Source organism: Martes martes (assembly GCF_963455335.1).
Source record: "Martes martes genome assembly, chromosome: 4".
Lineage (NCBI taxonomy): Eukaryota > Metazoa > Chordata > Mammalia > Carnivora > Mustelidae > Martes > Martes martes.
The window spans coordinates 168,644,322-168,662,600 of NC_137891.1; the positions used below are offsets into that span (position 1 = coordinate 168,644,322).

Here is an 18,279-nt window from a genome sequence, read left to right on the forward strand (position 1 = left end):
TTAATTATTCCTGGTTTTATTCTTAGCTTATGCAGCATGATTAGCAGTGCACAGGGGTGCTGGGCTCCGGGCCCCCTGCCAGCTGACCTAATTTGTGCGTCTGTGTCTGTAACCCGCCCTTTCTCCCAGCTCAACCAACCTCTCTTTTTCTGTCTGCATTCTCCCCTGCTGTGTGGCCTTGGCAATCCCTCTTAACCTCTCTGGGCATTAGCAGCCACGTCTATGGCATGGGTGTAATCATCTTGATTCTGTCTTCCATGGTGAGGATGGTAAAGCACAAAAGAGACAAAATCTTCAGAAAGGATAATAGAAAGATTAGCATAGAATTAACGATAATTGCGCTGTTGATTTATTCAACTCTGCACGATGGGTCCTGTGCTCAGCCCGTTACCTGGATGATCCTAGTTGATGCTCATAGCAACTGTAGGAAAGCTACACACTATTATCAGCTCCCCCATTTTACAGATGAGAAAGCTGAGGTGAGAGGTTCAGAGGCTTGCCTCTTGTCCCCCGAATAGGAAGGGAGGAGCTGATCCATTCTGGCTTAGCCTCTGTGCTGTTCTGTTTCTCAGAGAAGGCTTGTGATGGGGGAGGGCAGGTGATAGGTGCTGGGCAGGAGCAACCCCAGACTCCTCTGGTCTGGGAGCCGAGGGGGGGGGGCGGTGATGTGGGTGGGGAGGGGTGCAGAGGGAGGCTCCCTGGCTTTCTCCCTGAATGCGTGCCCTGTGCCCTGCCCTCTGAGTGAGTGGCTGCAGACTGCAGATGTGAGCAGACATCCCAGAAGTCCAGCTGATTTGGGTCCCTACTCCGCCTAGCTGCTCTAAGACTCTGGAGGGGGTTGGGTGGGGGTGAGTCGTGGACGGGGTGGCCCTCTGATCACGGTGGGAGTGTGTGGTGCCTCTTTGGGGTGAAGCTGTGGGCCAAGATGGGTGGTGGTGAGGGGAGAGTGAGGAAAAAATGGCAGGGGTGTGGCAGCTCTGGGAAAGGGGGTTGTGTCTCACCCCAGTGTTGTCTGTACTTGTTTGTAGCCACGAGGAAAGCACGCGTGGCACACGTGTGTGTGTGTAGGAGACTGAGGGGTGCAGGTATCAGGGGCCTGCTGGTAAGGCATCGGCAGCAGGATACACGAGGGTGCAGTGGGTCCTCTTCAGGGCATGTGGCTGAGGTGGCTCGGGGAGCACACGGTGTGTTTGCTGTGCATTGGGGCGTGTGGACAGTGCCCAGACACGGGTGTGTGTGTACAGCTGGGCGGGGGGTGAGTTCCAAAGTGTGACCACACAGGGAGGGAGTGGGGCTGCGGGCGCAGGCAGAGGCTGGGCAGTGGGTTGGGAGCCCAGACCTTCCCCCACTGCTGCTCCGGGAGCCTCGGGTTGGGAAGCAGAAGAGTCATGGTTTCTACGCCGGCCTTCTGCACAGCCCGTCGGTGGGGTGGGTGTGCCACACGTGAGCGAGAGCAGAGCTTGGTTACAGCCCATGAGGTCTGTGTGCCTGCCGTGGGGAACGTGTGCAGCAACGTGTGCAGGGACGTGTGATTCAGGGAACAGACTTGGACATGGGGATGGCTTGGCGTCCCCGCGGGGGTGGGGAGCCACTCTGTGGTTCGATGTTGCTGGAGCTCGTGTGGGCCGGGTTGTCTGTGAGCGGAGGGGGTCGGTGAATGTGGCTCATGATCGTGTGTGTGCCGGCCCCGTGTGTGCAGCTGCGTGTGTCTGTGGGGCACAGCAGAGGAGGCAGTCTGGATTGCTTGCTGGCTGCAGTGGGGGGCTGTTAGGCCTGTGGAGGTGGGGCGCAGTGAGGGCCAGGGGCAGGCCGCAGGGTCCTGGGGCCCTCGGAGTCAGTGTTCCTTTAAGGGAAAGGCTTGGATAATTATGCTAATTATGCATGGAATTATGCAAATAGAGAGGTCGTTTGGGGGGGGTCGAAGGCTGTTGTCCCCATCCTCCTCTGGCACTTTGTGACTTCTGAGGCTTTCCCTGCTGTCTCCCAGGCTCAGTGCCCTGCCACCATCTCTCCTCTCCTCTCTCCTCTCGTTCCTCCTGATCCTGCGGGAGCTGCAGCCACCCGCACCCCTGCAGCGTTCCTGGGGGGGTGCCCACTGAGCCCCTGCCCCCCAGCTGGCCCAGGGAGGGGTCAGACTGGCACTCAGCTGGCTTTGGGGGGAGGGCTGGGCAAGATGGCATCCTGGACCCCGCCCCTCACCCCCACAGGTGTCCCCCTGTGTTAAGCTTTCAGGGGTGACTGGGCTGTTGGCCGTCCCTCCTTCCATCTCATCTGGGGGCCACTTATTATTCAGAAAGGATGTTCTCTTGGATGCAGGTTTGGAAAGGTGGCCCCTTCCTCAGCTTTGCCTGATGAGCGTGAGGCTAAATTAAGATGTGAGAGAGTTCTTTCCCTCTGCCTCCCACTCTCGCCTTCTCTGCTTTCTCTCCCTCACCGAGTCCTCCCTGCGCTGCTCCCACCCCGTCTCCCCCCTCCACGTGCCCCCTGACCCCTGGCTTCCCTCTGTCCTGCATCTCCGCACCCCCGCCCCGCATCCTCTCTGTTCTTCCATGATCTTTCCCTCTCCTGCCCCCACCACATCTCTGTGGGGAGCTGGAGCTCCTGGTCCTTAGCATGGAGGAGCTGGTCGCCATGGTAACGGTTGTCATGTGGATGGCTACTGAGCTAGGGATGAATAGTATCTAGGTGAGAGGTACCTGAGTGGAGGCTGGTGGCTTCACAGGAGGCTCCATGCTTGTCTCTGAGCCTCAGAGCCGCACCGTGTACGCCCACCAGTGCCTGCCCCCTGACCCCTGTGCCTGCACCTGTTTGTATCCAAAGGCTCGCCAACAGGAGATGCCTTTCCGTGGCTGCCTGTGGGTGCGTGTGTATCAGGGCGTGTCTCTGTGCATTCTCTCTCTGTCTCTGGGTGTGTCATTTCAAGAGTGTATGGCTCTGGGGGGGCGTCTTTGGATTCGTGCAGGCCCTTCTGGGAGCTGATTGTCATGGGCAGTTGTGAGGCATTGGTCACCGAGGAATCATGGAGACTCCCTATTTTGGCCCCCACATTTCCTCCAGTGTGAGGGTCCCCAGCGACCTCAGACCTCTTAGAACCCCTCCTCCGAGCTAGAGGTCTCTCAGCTACTCCCTGGCCTTTCTGGAAGGAGGAAAAGCCCGGGAAGGTGGCTCCACCCACAAGTGGGAGTCTGCTCAGTCCCCATCCTGCTGCTGTGGGTCCCTGCTCAGTCCCCATCCTGCTGTGTGGCTCTGAGTAGGAATCGCACACCTCTGGTTCTTGGCTGCTTGCCTAAGAATTGCGCAGAACGTCTCCAAGGGACTCCAGCGTGGCTGGTCCGGTGTGAAGAGGCTGGCAATGCAGGGAGCCTTCCGTCTCCCTCCTCTGGGGTCCTGGGATTCGCTCTTCCGGGCAGTGGGGGCAGAGGTGGGGGCTGGGGCAAGTCGGGTGAGAGCCGCTCTGAGCTCCTGGAATGTCTAAAACCGAGAAAGACCCGGCAATTAGTCACGGGAGCAATTACACTAATTGTTCCACTCCATGACTCACTGGTAGCAAGTAAATACTGATTAATTCATTACTTGGCGTGTGTGCGTGTGTGTGTGTGTGTGTGTGTGTGGTAACAGGGGTGGGGTGGAGGGAGGGATGGGGGGAATCTCCTGGCTCGCTGCCCTGGCCTCCTGCCCTGGCGGGCCTGGGTCGGGCTATGAAGCAGGTGGTCGGGGCTGAGGCAGGAAGCCAGGTTTGGGGGCCTCGCCCTAGCTGCACTCGATCCGCAGAAGGGGGCCCGTCAGGTGGGTGGGGTTGTGAGAGGCCGAGCCCTGCATGCAGCGCTGACCTGGTCCCCATCCGGCTCGCACAACTCTTGTGCTTCCCCACGTCGGGCAGAATGGTGTGGCTGCCTGGACTCTTCCTCAGATCAGCGCTCGCAGTCATCTGACGTGCGGTCAGGAGGAAAAGTAACCTATTTCCAGGAGGACTGTCGGTGGGTCTGCCAGAGCCTCCCATGATGGGGCTTCCCCTGCTCCAGACCCTCCTCCTCCACCCCTGCCCCAGGCATTAGTCCTAGCTTCCAGCCCAACTGTCCCTTAACAGACACTTCCTGAATACCTACTGTGTGCTGGGCAAGGTCCTACCGCTGTCCGTTGGTGGGGTGGGCAGTCGCCGAGTGAGGGCACAGGCAAGCAGTAGTGGTAAGTGTGAATTCAGAAGCCCAGGAGACTCTGAAAGATCAGACTGGGGGGCTTCTCGGCAGAAGTGATAGGGGCATAGAGGTTAGCTGGCCAGACGCCAGAGGGTGAGGGGCTGGGGAGGAAACGTGTTCTGGGTGGAGGGAACAGCACGAGTGACAAGAGAGATCAGGCGCATTCCAAGAACCATAAGCTGCTTGCGGGCTGGAATCCAGCAAGTGGAGGGGTGCAGAGGAACCCTGGATGAGGCTGGAGGGCAGGCAGGGCCAATCCTGGGAGCCAGGCTGTACCTCCTCACCTCGGAGCCTGTGCTCCCTTCCTTCTGCTGGAGACGCCTTCTCTCTGTACAGTTGTTGTGGTCGGAAGTGTTGATCCTCCAGATCTGGGCCCCAGGCGTCCGTCTCCCTTTGCTTGGGAGATCTCCCTGGGGGTAAGGACTGGCTTGGCCCAGCCTGGAGTCAGGGTCAAAGGTATGGCAGAGGGTGGGGCCTGCCCCTGGGGGTGTGGGGGTGCCCTCCTGCCTTGCTTGCCCTTGCGCTGGCTCTCACACTGTGCAGGGTTGCAGTGGGGAGGGATGGCCCCAGCTCCGGGCCTCCCCAGGTTCTGACACCAGGAGGAGTCTTAGGCCAGGTGAGCCCTCCGAGAAATCCCTCTTATCCCTTCTGACCCTGATGAAGTGGAAGTGGCCTTCGGGCCCTGAGCTAACACAGGCATTGAGATCCTTTGCGGGAAGGTGGGCCAACTTCTTGTTTTGGGGAAGGGCCAGGGCCAGGGCTAGAGCCAGCTCTCCCTTCTCTCCCCACCCCCCACCTTGGCCACTCTTACCCAAGGTACTTCCCTCCCAAAGCCCCAAATCTCCCCAAACCCCATGTCTGTGTGATGGGACTAATTGCACTGCCTTTGGGATTGTGGGGTCTTAAACTTCGGGTCCCCAGCAGGGTCTGAACCTCAATGTGTCATGTGCTATCTGGTGACTGGGGGCGGCCGTGTGGGTCTCAGCTCCCTCGTCTGTGGAATGGCGGCCCGTCTCTGTTCTTGAGGACTGGGTGGGCTGTCTGTGACAGGCACTTTGAGGGTGGCTCTGATGACAGTGGCCACACCGAAAGTCATGCTACTCTGTGCAACAGGTGCTCAGCACTGTACCCGCTTTAGCCCGCTGCGTGCTCACACCCACATTAGCTCACTCTGCGTGCTCACACCCACGTTAGCACACTCTGTGTGCTTACACCCACGTTAGCCCACTGTGTGCTCACACCTGTGTTAGCTCACTCTGCGTGCTCACACCCACATTAGCTTACTGCGTGCTCACAGCATCCCAAGAAGGTGGGCACCATTTGCTTCTGTGTAATGAGTAAACTGAGGCAGGGAGAGACCAAATAACTCTCCCTAGGTTACACATGTGGTGAGTGCTGGAGCCGGATTCATAGCCAGCCTTCTGGCTCTCAGCCCGGCTCTGACACCCCTGCAGTTCTGATCAGGGCGTGGGGGAGTGGCCTGGTCCCTAGTGGTGGCCAACTGGCAGGAAGATGGGGCTGCTACCGTGATCCCATGGGGGTGGGGGAAGTGATAATCAGGCCCTCCTGGCTCTGTTTGCCCATGGGGTGGCCACGCCCAATGCTGTCCCTCATTGTCACTTGGCCCCTGAGTGTGTCTCTTGTCCCTCTGGGCCCACCCAGGCTGCTGGCCTCCGGTGCTGAGCTCTCTGCCTGTCCCTGCCCTCCCCAGGCTCAGCGCTGGCGCAGCGAGAACTTTGAGAGGCCCGTGGACCTCGAGGGCTCTGGGGATGACGACTCCTTCCCCGACGATGAGCTGGATGACCTCTACTCAGGGTCGGGCTCGGGTTGTAAGTACCACCCCCACCTCTTCCCCATGTGTGGGCAATGCCCTCTGCTTCCATGTGGGGTGGGGGGAAGGGGAGGTCAGGCAGGGGAAGCTCCTGGACCCCAGGTCCCGGAAAGGCAGAGCATCCTCCTGGGGCTGGAACCAGGGCCTCGAGACCTCAGAGCTCAGGACTGCCCACTCGCCACTGTTCTGCTTGCATTCTGCAAGGCCTGCTTGCGACTCTGCAGAATTCCTGCCCCTGTCTGGGGTCATGATGCTCCTCAGTGACCCAGGGAACAGTACTGCCCTGACCTCTTGCAGGGACATAGTAGCCGCATCTGGGTTGCAGGGGCCTATCCTCAGTGAGATCGCTGGGCTGACTCAGCTTGGGTCAGGTGCCTCTCCCATCCAATCACCAGGGGCCCAGGGCAGTTTCAGGGTGCGACGGAAAGGGGCACAGGCCTCCACTGTGCCTGGGACGGTCCAGTTTCGTGGCCTGGCCCTGGGGAAGGCCAGCAGAGTGGTGTGAAGTGAGGGAGGCACCCTGAGTTTGAATCCTGGCTTTGCCACCCAACAGCCGTACCTCCTGCAGTCTCTCCCCCTCTCTGGGGCCCTGTGTTCTTACCTGGGAATGATGAGACTAAATACACCTTCTTCTCAGAGCCTCTGGAAGGCTTCAGCGTAAGATGTCAGGGCCCGGAACAGAGAAGGAGCTCGGGAAACGGTGGTGAAAAGGGCTGTGTGCTCGGGGTGCCCGGCTGGCTCGGTTGGTGGAGCCTGTGCCTCTTGATCTGGGGTTGTGAGTTTGAGCCCCACACTGGGTGGAGAGATTATTTAAAAAAAAAAAAAAAAAAAAAAAGAGTCTGTGCTGAGATTGGGCCCAGGGAGGGGACAGGACTATCTGCTGGGATGTAGGAGGTCTGTGAGCCATGGCCCCGGTCTCCCACGGTCCCCTGCCTCAGGTCTCCCTGCTTTTGCTTACTCCATGTAAGCCTCTTGCAAGTTAATCTTGGTAAAATCCATCTCTGCTGGGTCATGTCTCTCTTGAATCTCTCCGGCCATTCTCCACCCCTCCTGTCTCTGTCTGGTCAGGCACCCCTTCTTTTTGTCTGTCTCTCCTCATTTCCTCCTGGGCCCCTTCATGTGTCCTGGCTCAGAGACAGCCAGGTTGCCCTGGGATTCCCCTGTAGGAAGGGCTCCTTCTCCTTGCTGTCTCCCTGTGGCCTGAGCCTCTGGCGGAGCCGTGGCTGTGTGCACCAGCACATGCTCATGGTAGGGGTACCCAGGTCTGGCTTTTCCCAGAATGCCACTCCCTGCTGGCCCCCAGTCTTTAGCAAGGGCTGAACACCCTGTAGGGGTTTAGTTGCCACTGGTCTGGGTTCAGCCTGCCAGAGGCCCAGGCTGGGTGGTTTGGGAATAATCAGAAAAGGCTTCCTGGAAGAGGTGCCCCTCTAGAAGAAATTTTGGCTAGGCAGAGAGGACTTAGGGAATAGCCACCAGCCGACTGGTAACCTCTGGCCAGGCTGCGCCTTCCCTCTTTCCCTCATCTTGTCCTGGGAAAATTATGCAAAGGGAGGGTTGGGAGCCTCCCCACCCCAGCAATCTTGATGGCCATTGCTTACCTGGGACCCTCACACCCCTCATGAGCACCCAGCTCCCTAGCTCTCTCCTCTCCCCTGCCCCCTCAGACTTTGAGCAGGAGTCGGGCATTGAGACAGCCATGCGGTTCAGCCCAGACGTGGCCATGGCGGTGTCGACCACACCCGCAGTGCTGCCCACAGTGGACATCCAGCCTGTGGGCACCCCGTTGGAAGAGCTCCCCTCTGGGCACCCCACCCCGGAGCCAGCCACCAGCCCCCCCGTGGTGACAGAGGTCCCAGAAGAACCCAGCCAGAGAGCCACGACCATCTCCACTCCCACGGCTACCACAGCTGCTACGACTGCGGGGGCTCTAACTGTGGCCACAGTGCCTGCCACAGTGGCCACTGCCGCCCCCAGCCTCCCTGCGGTCCCCCCTTCCACGGCCACCACCTCCGTCATAAGGACCACCGGTGTGCGGAGGCTTCTGCCTCTTCCATTGACCACGGCAGCCACGGCCCAGGCCACCACTCCAGCGGCACCCGCACCTCCCACCACGGTGGCTGTCTTGGACACAGAGGCCCCGACACCCAGGATGGTCAGCACAGCTACCTCCAGGCCAAGGGCCCTTCCCAGGCCAGCTACCACTCAGGAGCCTGACATCCCCGAGAAGAGCACCTTGCCCCTGGGGACCACTGCCCCTGGACCCACGGAGGTGGCTCAGGTGAGCAGGTGGGGAGAGGAGGGAGGGTCAGGGCCTGGGGGAGGGAGGATGCAGCCGGGCAGGGTGAAGACCTAAGGGGTGGGAGGAGGATTTGGGGATGGAGAGGGTGAGAGTGAGTCCGGGATGGGGACAGAGGTCAAGGGGCTGGGGATGGAAAGGAGACCAGGATACTGGGACCAGATATGGATGGGGAAAGGAGTGGGTAAAGCGTGGCGGCGGCGGGGAGGGCCAGGGGCCTGTGGGTTCAGGTGAAGAGCGCGGACTCAGGAGGCAGGCACTGCGGCGTGGGGTTCTCCCACTGCCCTTGGGAGCTCCGTGACCTCAGGAAGTCACCAGTCCTCTCTGTACATCCGTTCCCCATTCCCTCGTCTGCCAGGAGGAGGAAACAGTAGGATGCGAACCGTAGCGTGGTAGGAATTGTCCAGTGCCTGGAACAGTGCCTGGCAGTAGTAAACCAACCAGAAGTTTCCCTACTGTCATTGTCACCATCGTCGCTTTTGTTGTTAGTCTGAGGGTGACTGAGAGGGAGACTGCAGGAGAGGAGAACCTGTAGTCCATGCGTGCAGCCTGTTGCCCAGGGGCCCCCTGCCATCCCTCAGCCCGCACCCGCACCTGTCCCTCGGGGCGGCGCTGCCTCTTCCTCCCGTGACAGAGGTGGCTTAGTGGGCCACTGCCAGGTCGGGATCTGAGACCTGCAGTAGGCTGCAGAGGCTGGGGCGCATGTGTGTCGGTGGGGAACGGTTAGGGGTGGGGGATGGAAGGTTCAAAGGAAGAGGGTGAAGATGTCAGGGAGGTAGGGATGCATGGGATCAAGGAAATGGGAGAAGTAGCCGGGTCCCTGCTGGGCACGTGGGGGGAGGGCGGGGGGGGGGGTGGTGGGGGGGGCAGGGAGGGGCAGGGAGGGGCGGGGAGGGGCGGGGAGGGGCGGGGAGAGGAGGGGAGGGGAGGTAGGAGCTCCAACCCAGGTACAGAAGCCCTTTCTCAAGCGGAGGAGGGCCTTCCCCCGGCTGAGCTGCTGGCCGCTGAGCTGCTGGCCGGTCCAGGCCAGCCCCAGCTGGATGCGAGCCTTGCCCTCAGCACCCCTCAGCTCCCGGGGCAGCCTGGTGTCCCATGGTTTCAGCCAGGCGGGAAGGGTAGAGAAAGCAGGACACCAGGCCCAGCTCTCCTCACTCACCCCGGGGACATCTGAGCCCTCATCCCGCTTCCACACAGTGGGAGCCCCTGGGCTGGTCTCCTGGACACACCTCCAAGGGGCATGGTGCCCTGCAGGGGTGCTCTTGGACTGATCCCCCACCCCCAGGCCGAGGTACTCTCTCTGCCCTGGGTATGCGGGCGGTGGCCCAGGCTGCTTTGAGCAGCCCCCAGACAGCAGTTTGATGCAGTCCCCCAAGGATGATCACTGCGGCGAGAGGGAGGTGGGACAGAGGGCTGGGGACAGGATGTGGCTTGGGGAGAGAGGCAGGGTAGTGTGGTGGTCACAGACACAGCCAATGGAGCTGGAGAGAGCGGGATTTTTGTTCTGTTTCCACTGCTTCCTAACTGTGACTTGTCCTTGGCAAGTCACTTTGCTTCTCTGAGCCTTTTTTCAGCTGTGTAAATTAGGGGCAATAATATCTCCTTTGGGGGATGTCGTGAGGGCCAAATGCCTATAACATGTTTTAGCACTGTGCGTGGCATGTGGCAAATGCTTCGTAAGTGTCAGGCCCACTGGGGATGGGGGGGTCTTGTGTGGGGAGGAGGGTGGGCTGCCCCACGGCAAGAGGTGCGGGGAGGCCCGGCTCCTGGGCTCATGCCACCATCCCCACAGACCCCAACTCCGGAGTCCGTCCTGACCACGATCCAGGATGAGCCTGAGGTGCCTGTGAGTGGGGGGCCCAGCGGGGACTTTGAGCTGCCAGAGGAGGAGACCACACAGCCAGACACAGCCAATGAGGTGGTGGCCGTGGGTGGGGCCGCCACCAAGCCATCAGCTCCACCTGGGGCGCTGCCCAAGGGTGCACGCCCAGGCCCCAGCCTCCTGGACAACGCCATCGACTCAGGCAGCTCGGCGGCTCAGCTGCCCCAGAGAAGCATCCTGGAGCGGAAGGAGGTGCTCGTAGGTGAGGCTTGGGGCCCGGAAAGAGCCCAGAGTGAGGCAGCTGGTCCGGCCTCAGTTTGACCTCTAGGAACCCAAGAAGAGGTCTGGGTGTGGGTTTCTAGGAGCCCCGTTTCCTAGGGAGGGAAAGGTGGGGACTTAGCCCCCGGACCCGCCCTCTGGGTCATCCTTTGACCTTCCCCTGTCCCAGGGTCTGACCTTGATGCTTGTTTCCCTGGGCCGTGCTGGTTGACCCTTCTGGGCCGTTTGGCCCTTGAGCCCTGATCTCTGACCCTATCCTTTTGCTTGACCTGCCCCCAGCCTTGACGCCCCAAGGACCTGCCTTGGCTGTGTCTCCAGTCTCTGGACTCGTGTTCTAGACTCTGCTCCCCGCTCAGGAGCTGCGTGGCCCTGGGTGGGTCTTCCAGCTCTCCAGCCTCCCTTGTCCTCATCCCTAGAAGGGGGGGGGGGTGTCATTCTGCTCTTCACCGGCTCTCACTGCACATCTGCTCCCAAGTTAACTTTTTATTACCTTTTTTTAAAAAGTAAGCTCTAGGCCCTTCCATAGTTGAGATGTGTCGTAGTTCAGCTGCCACAGTTTTTTGCTTTCCTAACGTCTATAAAACGTGGGCGCGTCCATGACTGGTGGCGTCTCACACTCCCTTGGAGTGTGTGTGGGGGTTTTGAGTGCCCGGCAGGCGCCCGGAAGGGATCCAGTCCCGAGCGAGGGGCTGTGAGGCCCGGCCCCCAGCCTCAGATTCAAGGCTCTCGGCCCCCTCCCCAGGCCGGAAGCTCCACCCGCCCTGTCTTCAGCCTTTGACCTCTGCCCTCTTCCTCCACAGCTGTGATTGTAGGTGGGGTGGTGGGCGCCCTGTTCGCTGCCTTCCTGGTCACCTTACTCATCTACCGCATGAAAAAGAAGGACGAGGGAAGCTACACCCTGGAGGAGCCCAAGCAGGCGAGCGTCACGTACCAGAAGCCCGACAAGCAGGAGGAGTTCTATGCCTAGCGGAGCCACAGTGCCTCCCGCAGCTCAGCAGCACCCCTCTGCCTAGCCCCCGGCCCGGCCCCACCAGCCCTGGCCCAGGACTGGGCCTGGAAGGGAGCCCGGCCCCAGTTCATCTCTGCCCGCCCTCCTGAGGTCTGCTCAGACTGCCAGCCTCACAGAGACCTCGCCCGAGGGGCAGGGGGCGGCGCCATCGGCCCTCGACTGTGCCCTTACGAGCTCATCTCTCGTTTCCCCCTCCCCCTTCGGCCTGCAGCGGGACCTCGTGTCAGGCGGACAGGAGGAAGGAGGCTGCAGATTGGCTGCCGGCAGGAGGGGCAGGGCTTGACAGGGGCTGGAGCCCCACCCCGGCCCCACGGGGCTGGCCCACATCTCCTGGAGCCTGACAGGCGCTCAGGCCGGTTTCCAGGACGAGCACTGGGCCGGATCAGCCCTTGAAACCACTGAGAAGCGGCAGCCTCTTGCCACTGTCCCAGGGCCCCTCTCTGCCAGGGAGAGAGGGTACCTGTTGCCACCAGCCTGTTCTGTCCTGGCCTCTCTCGGGCTGTGGGGTCCTTCTCCCTTCACCCCTGCCCTGTATGCCCATACCACAGGCCTCCCCTTCATCCCCATCTGCCCCCAAGGAACTGACTTCCTGAGAGCACCCTGGGGGCCCCTAGCAAGGACAGGCGGGGCTGCTCAGACTGCCCTCTTGCCACTGGGCTCTGCCCAGACACCATCTCCTGCACGGTCACATCATGTCACACACAGAAGCACGCAGTGACAGAAGCCTACTCGGTCCTGCTGCCCAGTGCAGACCTGTCACAGACACGCACGTTCTTCCAAAGACGCTAACTCTCCCGTGTCTCTCACAGTCCCCCAGGGCTTATGACGATGGGAGTCACCAGATGCCATCGCCTGATGGTGACCGTGAGGCCTGCCCCTCTCCCCAACATACACTGTGGCACCACGCGTGTTGTCTCCAGCTTTCAGGTTCCCTGGAGAGGGTGGAGGCAAGCTGGAGCAGTCAGCCCATATTGGGTCCCCTGAGTTGCCCTGTCACACTCAGTCCTTCACCACGACACCAACACCAACCACATTGCCCGAGACCCTGAACCATCAGACACAACCCCATGTGGATGCCCAGGCTCGCCCCGCACAGCCCCACGCTCGCACCCTGGAATAAGGGGTGGCACAGAGGGTATGTGGCCACAAGGCCCCCGGGGCCCTGCACACCTGGGAAGCTCTCGTCCCTCTCCGCTGTCACCTGCCAGGGGGTTAGTCCAGGGCCAGCACCCCTGCTCACCAGGAGCCTTGCTGAGGAGGGCAGGCTGGTTCTTGGAATGTGGCCCCAGGCTGGGGAGGGGGCTGGGGTCTCCTAGGACCACAAGCCCTGGGCAGGGAGGGGCGTGTGGCCTGGCTCCTGGTCTCCTCATGTCCCCCTTCTGCTCTGAGCTAGGGGCTGACTCTGCCTCCCAGGACACAAGTCCCCAAAGTGCCTGCGAGGGTGGGCCCTGCTGCCCGGGGCCTCCTGCACCCTCTCCCTCACCCACCGGCCTCTCCAGTCCCACCGCAGTCCCGCCCTGGGGCCCTCCCCGTGCACACTGACCCACTCATTGGCCAGACCACCTGCTGGTTCTCCTGGGTGTGGCTGCACGAGCCGCACCAGCAGGGAACAGTCCATCCAGACTCACAGCCCCGGGCCGGGGTGCTGCAGGTCTCAGCCTGCCTCCCCCTTCTTTGTTACCCTTATGGGGGTGGGGGGCTCCCTCTGTAGATATTTTAAATGTGGGGCCACACATCTCCTTTGGGGAGGCTGTGCTTGGTTGGGGGCTTACCAAGCCACAGGATGGGGTCTGAGTTGTGGTTGGCCAGCGCTCACACTCCTGCACCCATCACCTTCAGCCCGGTTAAAGTCAGGAACCCCCGCTTTTATTTCTGTTCCCTTTTCACAACTCCCTGGCAGCAGATTTATGCAGGGGGAGGGAGAGGGGTGCCTGAGGTGGTAAGGGAGAGCTTCCAGGGAACTTCTCCCCCTGTCTTTTGCTACCATCCTACTTCCAGGTCCGGGCTCTGTCTTTTAGAGCCAGTGTCACCCTGGGTGGGGCCTGGAAGCTTGTGAGGAAGCCAGCCTTTGAAGGCGGCAGGAGTGAGGGGAGGCACCCTGGGCCCACGATTTGTTGAAGGTGAGGCGACCTGGCCTCTGTTGTCCCCAGAGCAGAAGGGCTGGGGGGAGGGCGAGACCAACACCCCGGGCCCCCTCTACCCTGCTCCCGGGTGGGCGGCTACTATCTTGGGGCCGGCAGCTCTGGTGACGAGGCCTGGGCAGGCCAAGGCTGAGAAGCCAGGGAGCATGGAGGAGAGAGGACACAAACCCAGGGATGGTGGGCCCAGGGTTGGAGACCCTGGCGCGGGCCGGGGCCCATAGTCGGGTAGGGCCGGGCAAGGATGGGTGAGCTGGGCTTGGTCTGGCTGGAATGGGCTCGGAGTGGCCTGCGTGGGTCTAGCTGGGCCCCACCAGGCCTCACTCCCCACATCCTGTGGGCTGGCTTCTAACTTGGGGCTTTGCCTCCTAGCACTGGCCTCTTCTCTCAGTACTTTGCACTTGAGAGAGGGGCTGAGGGCCTTGTTTGTGGAGCCCTGGACCCACGACAAAGGCCCAGGCATTATCCTCATGAAACTGAACACATTCTGACTGGTCCAAATGCACTCCAGCCGGCCCAGCTCGGGCAGGGCTGGCCAAGAGAGAGGTCGGTTCAGAGGATGAGCTGGAGCTCTCCTCGGTGCAATGTGGGGGCCGGGGCTCTCCCCACCCTGGGTGCAAAGGGGACATGTCTGGTCAACCCGAGTGTGCTCGGGAGAGGGAGTCCTGCGGGGGTGGGGGGGAGGGGGGCCTGGCATCTCCTGGAAGCGGGGCAAATTCCCAAGGGGAGGGAGCTGGTGTGGCTTGAGCCTGGGCCTCAGCTGCCAGGGAGGGCGCCTGGGGCCTCCAGAGGTGGGGTTTGGGCTCTCCTGGGCTCTGCCTCCCTAGGAGGCCAGAGGGAGGTGTGTCTCCTGGAAGGTTTGTCCCCTTGAGCCCTGCAGGCAGCTGCGTGGTAACCAGGGCTGGATAAGGCAGACCTGCGGACAGTGGCGTGGGGTGCTCAGGCTAGACACCCCCCCGAGGGTCGGCAAAGCCATCTGTCCAGGCCTCCAGGCTGGGGCCCGGGGCATGGGATGCAGACTCGGCTGGGCCTCTCAGGTGGGACAGGAGTGGCCGCCACCTCCTCGGCTCTCCTGAGTTTCTCCTGACAGCCAGCAGCTGGACTTGCTTCCTCAGGCCTCCTGCCTGTAAATAGAAGCCCACAAACTGTACAGATTTACAGAGACGCCAAGACCGGGCCCTGGGGTTGCCAGCTCAGGGCCGATGGTTACGGCCTCCCCCAGGCACCTGCCCGGCAGCTCAGTGCACCCGGCCCCGGCGTGGCAAATACATGTAAATATATTTCGTAGGCAGTGTGGCTCCAGAGAGCCCCCTGAAGACAGTGTCCCTCCTGTGCGCCCTTTCTCCTGTACAGAAACCCCCGAGAACCCAGCGGGAGTTTGTCCTTCCCTCCCCCAGGCCTTCCCCGCCCTTTCTCTCCCCCATAACCTGTTTATTAACCATAACTGTCCTGAGTTCATGGCCAAATCTCTAAGGAGAAGTGGAGGGAAAAGACTGGAAAAAGAGACCCAGGTGCCCGCCGTGGGTGCTCACCTGGCCCAGCCTTGTGAAGGAGCTGTTTGGGGTTTTTTGTTTCTGATTTTTGTTTGTTTGTTTGTGTTTTTTTGTTTTTGTTTTTTGTTTTTTAACACTTCCCGTGCTGTGCCCATTTATAAGAGGAAATAAAATTAAGCTGAAATGATGCAGTGTCGTCAGTGTGAGATAAACATGGACACTTTGTTGGGGGTGGGGGTCAGCTCATGCCCTCCCCACCCCCTACCCAGGCCGAGCTACCTTCGCCTTCATGGGGAATTGAGAACCAAGCAAGGGAGATTGCCCGGCACCTCCCCACGGGAACCATTATGGTCAAAGCTGCTGCTGGTTGAGAGTGTTTGGGAAACCACAGAGCTGACTGTGGTAAGGCCGGACGGGGGCTGTGGTTGGGTGGGGACCACGCTGTGGTGGCGCTGGGGGCCCTGTGGTTCACCCCCAGGGGAAGAACTGGTTTCAGGCCACAAAGAAATAATCTTGGGACCTTGGTCCCAAGGACCAAGGAATCAGACGGACCAAGCCTGGGTGGTTCTGGGGTCGGTAGGCCCGGCTTTAAGCTCAAGTGACATTTCCTAGTTCTGATGCCAGGGAAGCTCCTTGTGAGCCCTCTGAGCCTCAACTGTCTTACCTGCGATGCAGGATAGCAATGGTCATCCCCTAAATGGAATGGGGTAAGGGTTACATGAGGAAGAGCACGGCACAGAGCTGGAACGGAGCAGAACGTCAGCAGAGGACGAGTTAGTTCCCTGACCTGGAACCACAGACTGACCCCTGGGCTTACAGGTTTGTAGAGCTGGGAGGGCCATGTGCCGGCCCCTGCCTTCAGACCTCTGTGACAAGGTGGTTTGCTGTATCCTGGGGACCAGTGGGTCACTCTCCCTGTTGAGAAGTCTTTTGTTTTTAGCCCAAACTCACCTCACCAGTGTTGCCTTTCTCTGGTTCTGCCCTCTGGTCATGGCGTGGCCCCCGGGTTAGAGTGTCATGGTTGTGAACTTCCCTCCTCCAAGGGCAACCACTCCATGGTCCACAGATGTCCTGTAGAAAGTTATTCCTCTCAAACGTGATGCCCACCCAGGGTCTGGGCAGTTCTTGCGGTGCCACTCCAACCCATTCCTACCTCCCTCCTTTCACTAAAGTTTCTTGAGGCCTCCTCTGTGCCAGGCCCTGCACTTGGAATTGGGGGACAAGATGTCATCGAGACAGACCCGGCCCCCTGCCCTCAGAGCATGTATAGTCTACTGGGGAGAGAGGAAATATCCAATGTCTCGGGACCAAGTCATGGGTGGGGGTGTCTTTTCTCAGCCAACACCTCCAACCCCCACGTGCCCATTCATTTCACGGCTGGACAGTTCTGCCTGTGCCCAAAGCCTGGGTCTTCGCTGTGGGACCTCAGACAGTGGATCCCCCGATAGTCTCGGACCACATAGCTATAACAGGGTGAAGGGGGGCGCCTGGATGGCTCAGTCAGTTGGACATCTGCCTTCAACTTGGGTCATGATCCTGGGGTCCTGGGATCGAGTCTCACATTGGGCTCCCTGCTCAGCGGGGAGTCTGCTCCCTCTCTCTCTGCCCCTCCCCCTCTATGCTCTCTCTCTCTCTCTCCTGAATAAATAAACAAAATCTTTAAAAAAGTATGGGGGGTGTGAAGCGACCAGCCCTGTGCAACCTCGAGCTTTTATCAGATCTGGCACCAGCTGGAAGCCTGCTGGATGTGAGGGGTAGGTTGGCCACCGTTAAAGGCCAGGCTCTGGACACAGCCCCTCACCTGGGAGGCTTTGGGAAGGCGGTTCTGCTGTCTAGTGAATCCCTACAGCCTAGAGCTGTCTCCCTCCGGCAGGACCCCACTTCACCCTCCCAACTGAACTCCTGCGCGGCTGGCCCGTGCCCCTCGGTTGGAAGCGTGGGAAGAGAATGCTCCCCGAGTCTGGAGGGCCCAGCTGTGCGCTCTTGGGCCCGCTGCTTGGCCTCTCGGAACCTGTGTTCTCACGGACAAGTGTGGGCAGCAAGGCGGCAGCAATGTAGAAACTTGTGGGAGTGACATGGGATTGTACTGAAAGCAGCTAGTGTCCCAGGGACTTTCGGCCCCCTCTGCGCCTTCCAGGTTTGCAGGCAGACCTTTAATCCCAGCCCTGCTGCAGGCCAGCTGAGTGGCCTTGGGTGGATGTCCCACTTGGCGCTCAGTCTCCTCACCTGGAAAGTGGGGACAGTAGTGGCACCTGCCCCGTATGGGTGGCGCTTAGAATCTGTGTGGCCAGGAGCAGGTGCTGTGCCCCATGGGCCCTTATCATTCCTGTTCTGGTCACTATTCTTGTTACGACGGTGGGCAGGGCCCGGCGTGCTGCCTGCTGAATGAGGGAAGGATGCCAACCCTGTGTAGAAATCTAAATGTCGGTATCAGCTCTGGTGTGAACTTGGACTCCGGCCCCTGGGCCCATGGGGGCTGGGCTAGGTGCCTGGGAATCATATGCAGAGGACGTGCAGATGGACACGTGCTGGGAGGTGGTGCCTTTCTGGGCCAGGTGGGGGGCATGGCTCAGGGATGGGCAATGAGCAGAGGGGGCAGGGGGAAGAATAGCGGATTGTTTCCCTCAGCCCCAGAGGTCACAGCCGCCTGCCCAGGCTGCCGGAGGAACAGAGCGCGCTCAGCTTCCCAGGCTACCCACCCTGACCTGACTCTGCTGGCCTGCAGGTGGGCTGCGGGCAGACGGAGGGGCCAGGCTGGCTGCCGCCAAAGCTGGGAGCCCACTAGCCTTCTTTGCACTCAGGGAGGACGAAGGCTGGGCCTGACGCAGGTTGGGGGATCGTTGTCAGTGTTCTTAGCCATGATTGTAGTTTCTACACTTTTGTTTTTTAAATTTTTATTTTATTATTTTTTAAATATTTTATTTATTTATTTATTTGTCAGAGAGAGAGAGAGAGAGAGGGAACACAAGCCAGAAAAGAGGGAGAAACAGGCTTCCCACCAAGCAGGGAGCCCACCATGGAGCTTGATCCCAGGACCCTGGGATCATGATCTGAGTCAAAGGCAGATGCCCAACAACTGAGCTGCCCACACGCCCCAACACTTATTTATTTATTTATTTTTTTAAAGCGTCTTTATCCTTCCACAGACTGAAGTATTTGCACATAAAGCGATAGGATGTTTGTGATGGGCTCACAGCTAGTGCAGGGGGCAGGGCGCA

General features: G+C 60.3%; 1 protein-coding gene across 1 annotated transcript in view; it reads left to right on the forward strand.

Annotated features, from left to right (window-relative positions):
- SDC3 (syndecan 3) overlaps positions 1-15,243 on the forward strand; it is a gene marked incomplete at its 5' end in the record, with an annotated part of 37,177 nt that extends 21,934 nt beyond the window's left edge. Inside the window, 4 exons of the mRNA XM_080802792.1 lie at positions 5,908-6,025; positions 7,692-8,305; positions 10,113-10,404; positions 11,222-15,243. Coding sequence (XP_080658918.1) covers positions 5,908-6,025; positions 7,692-8,305; positions 10,113-10,404; positions 11,222-11,388 — 1,191 coding nt within the window. The 3' untranslated portion in view covers positions 11,389-15,243. The remainder of the gene's footprint in view (positions 1-5,907; positions 6,026-7,691; positions 8,306-10,112; positions 10,405-11,221) is intronic.
- Positions 15,244-18,279: the final 3,036 nt, after the last annotated feature.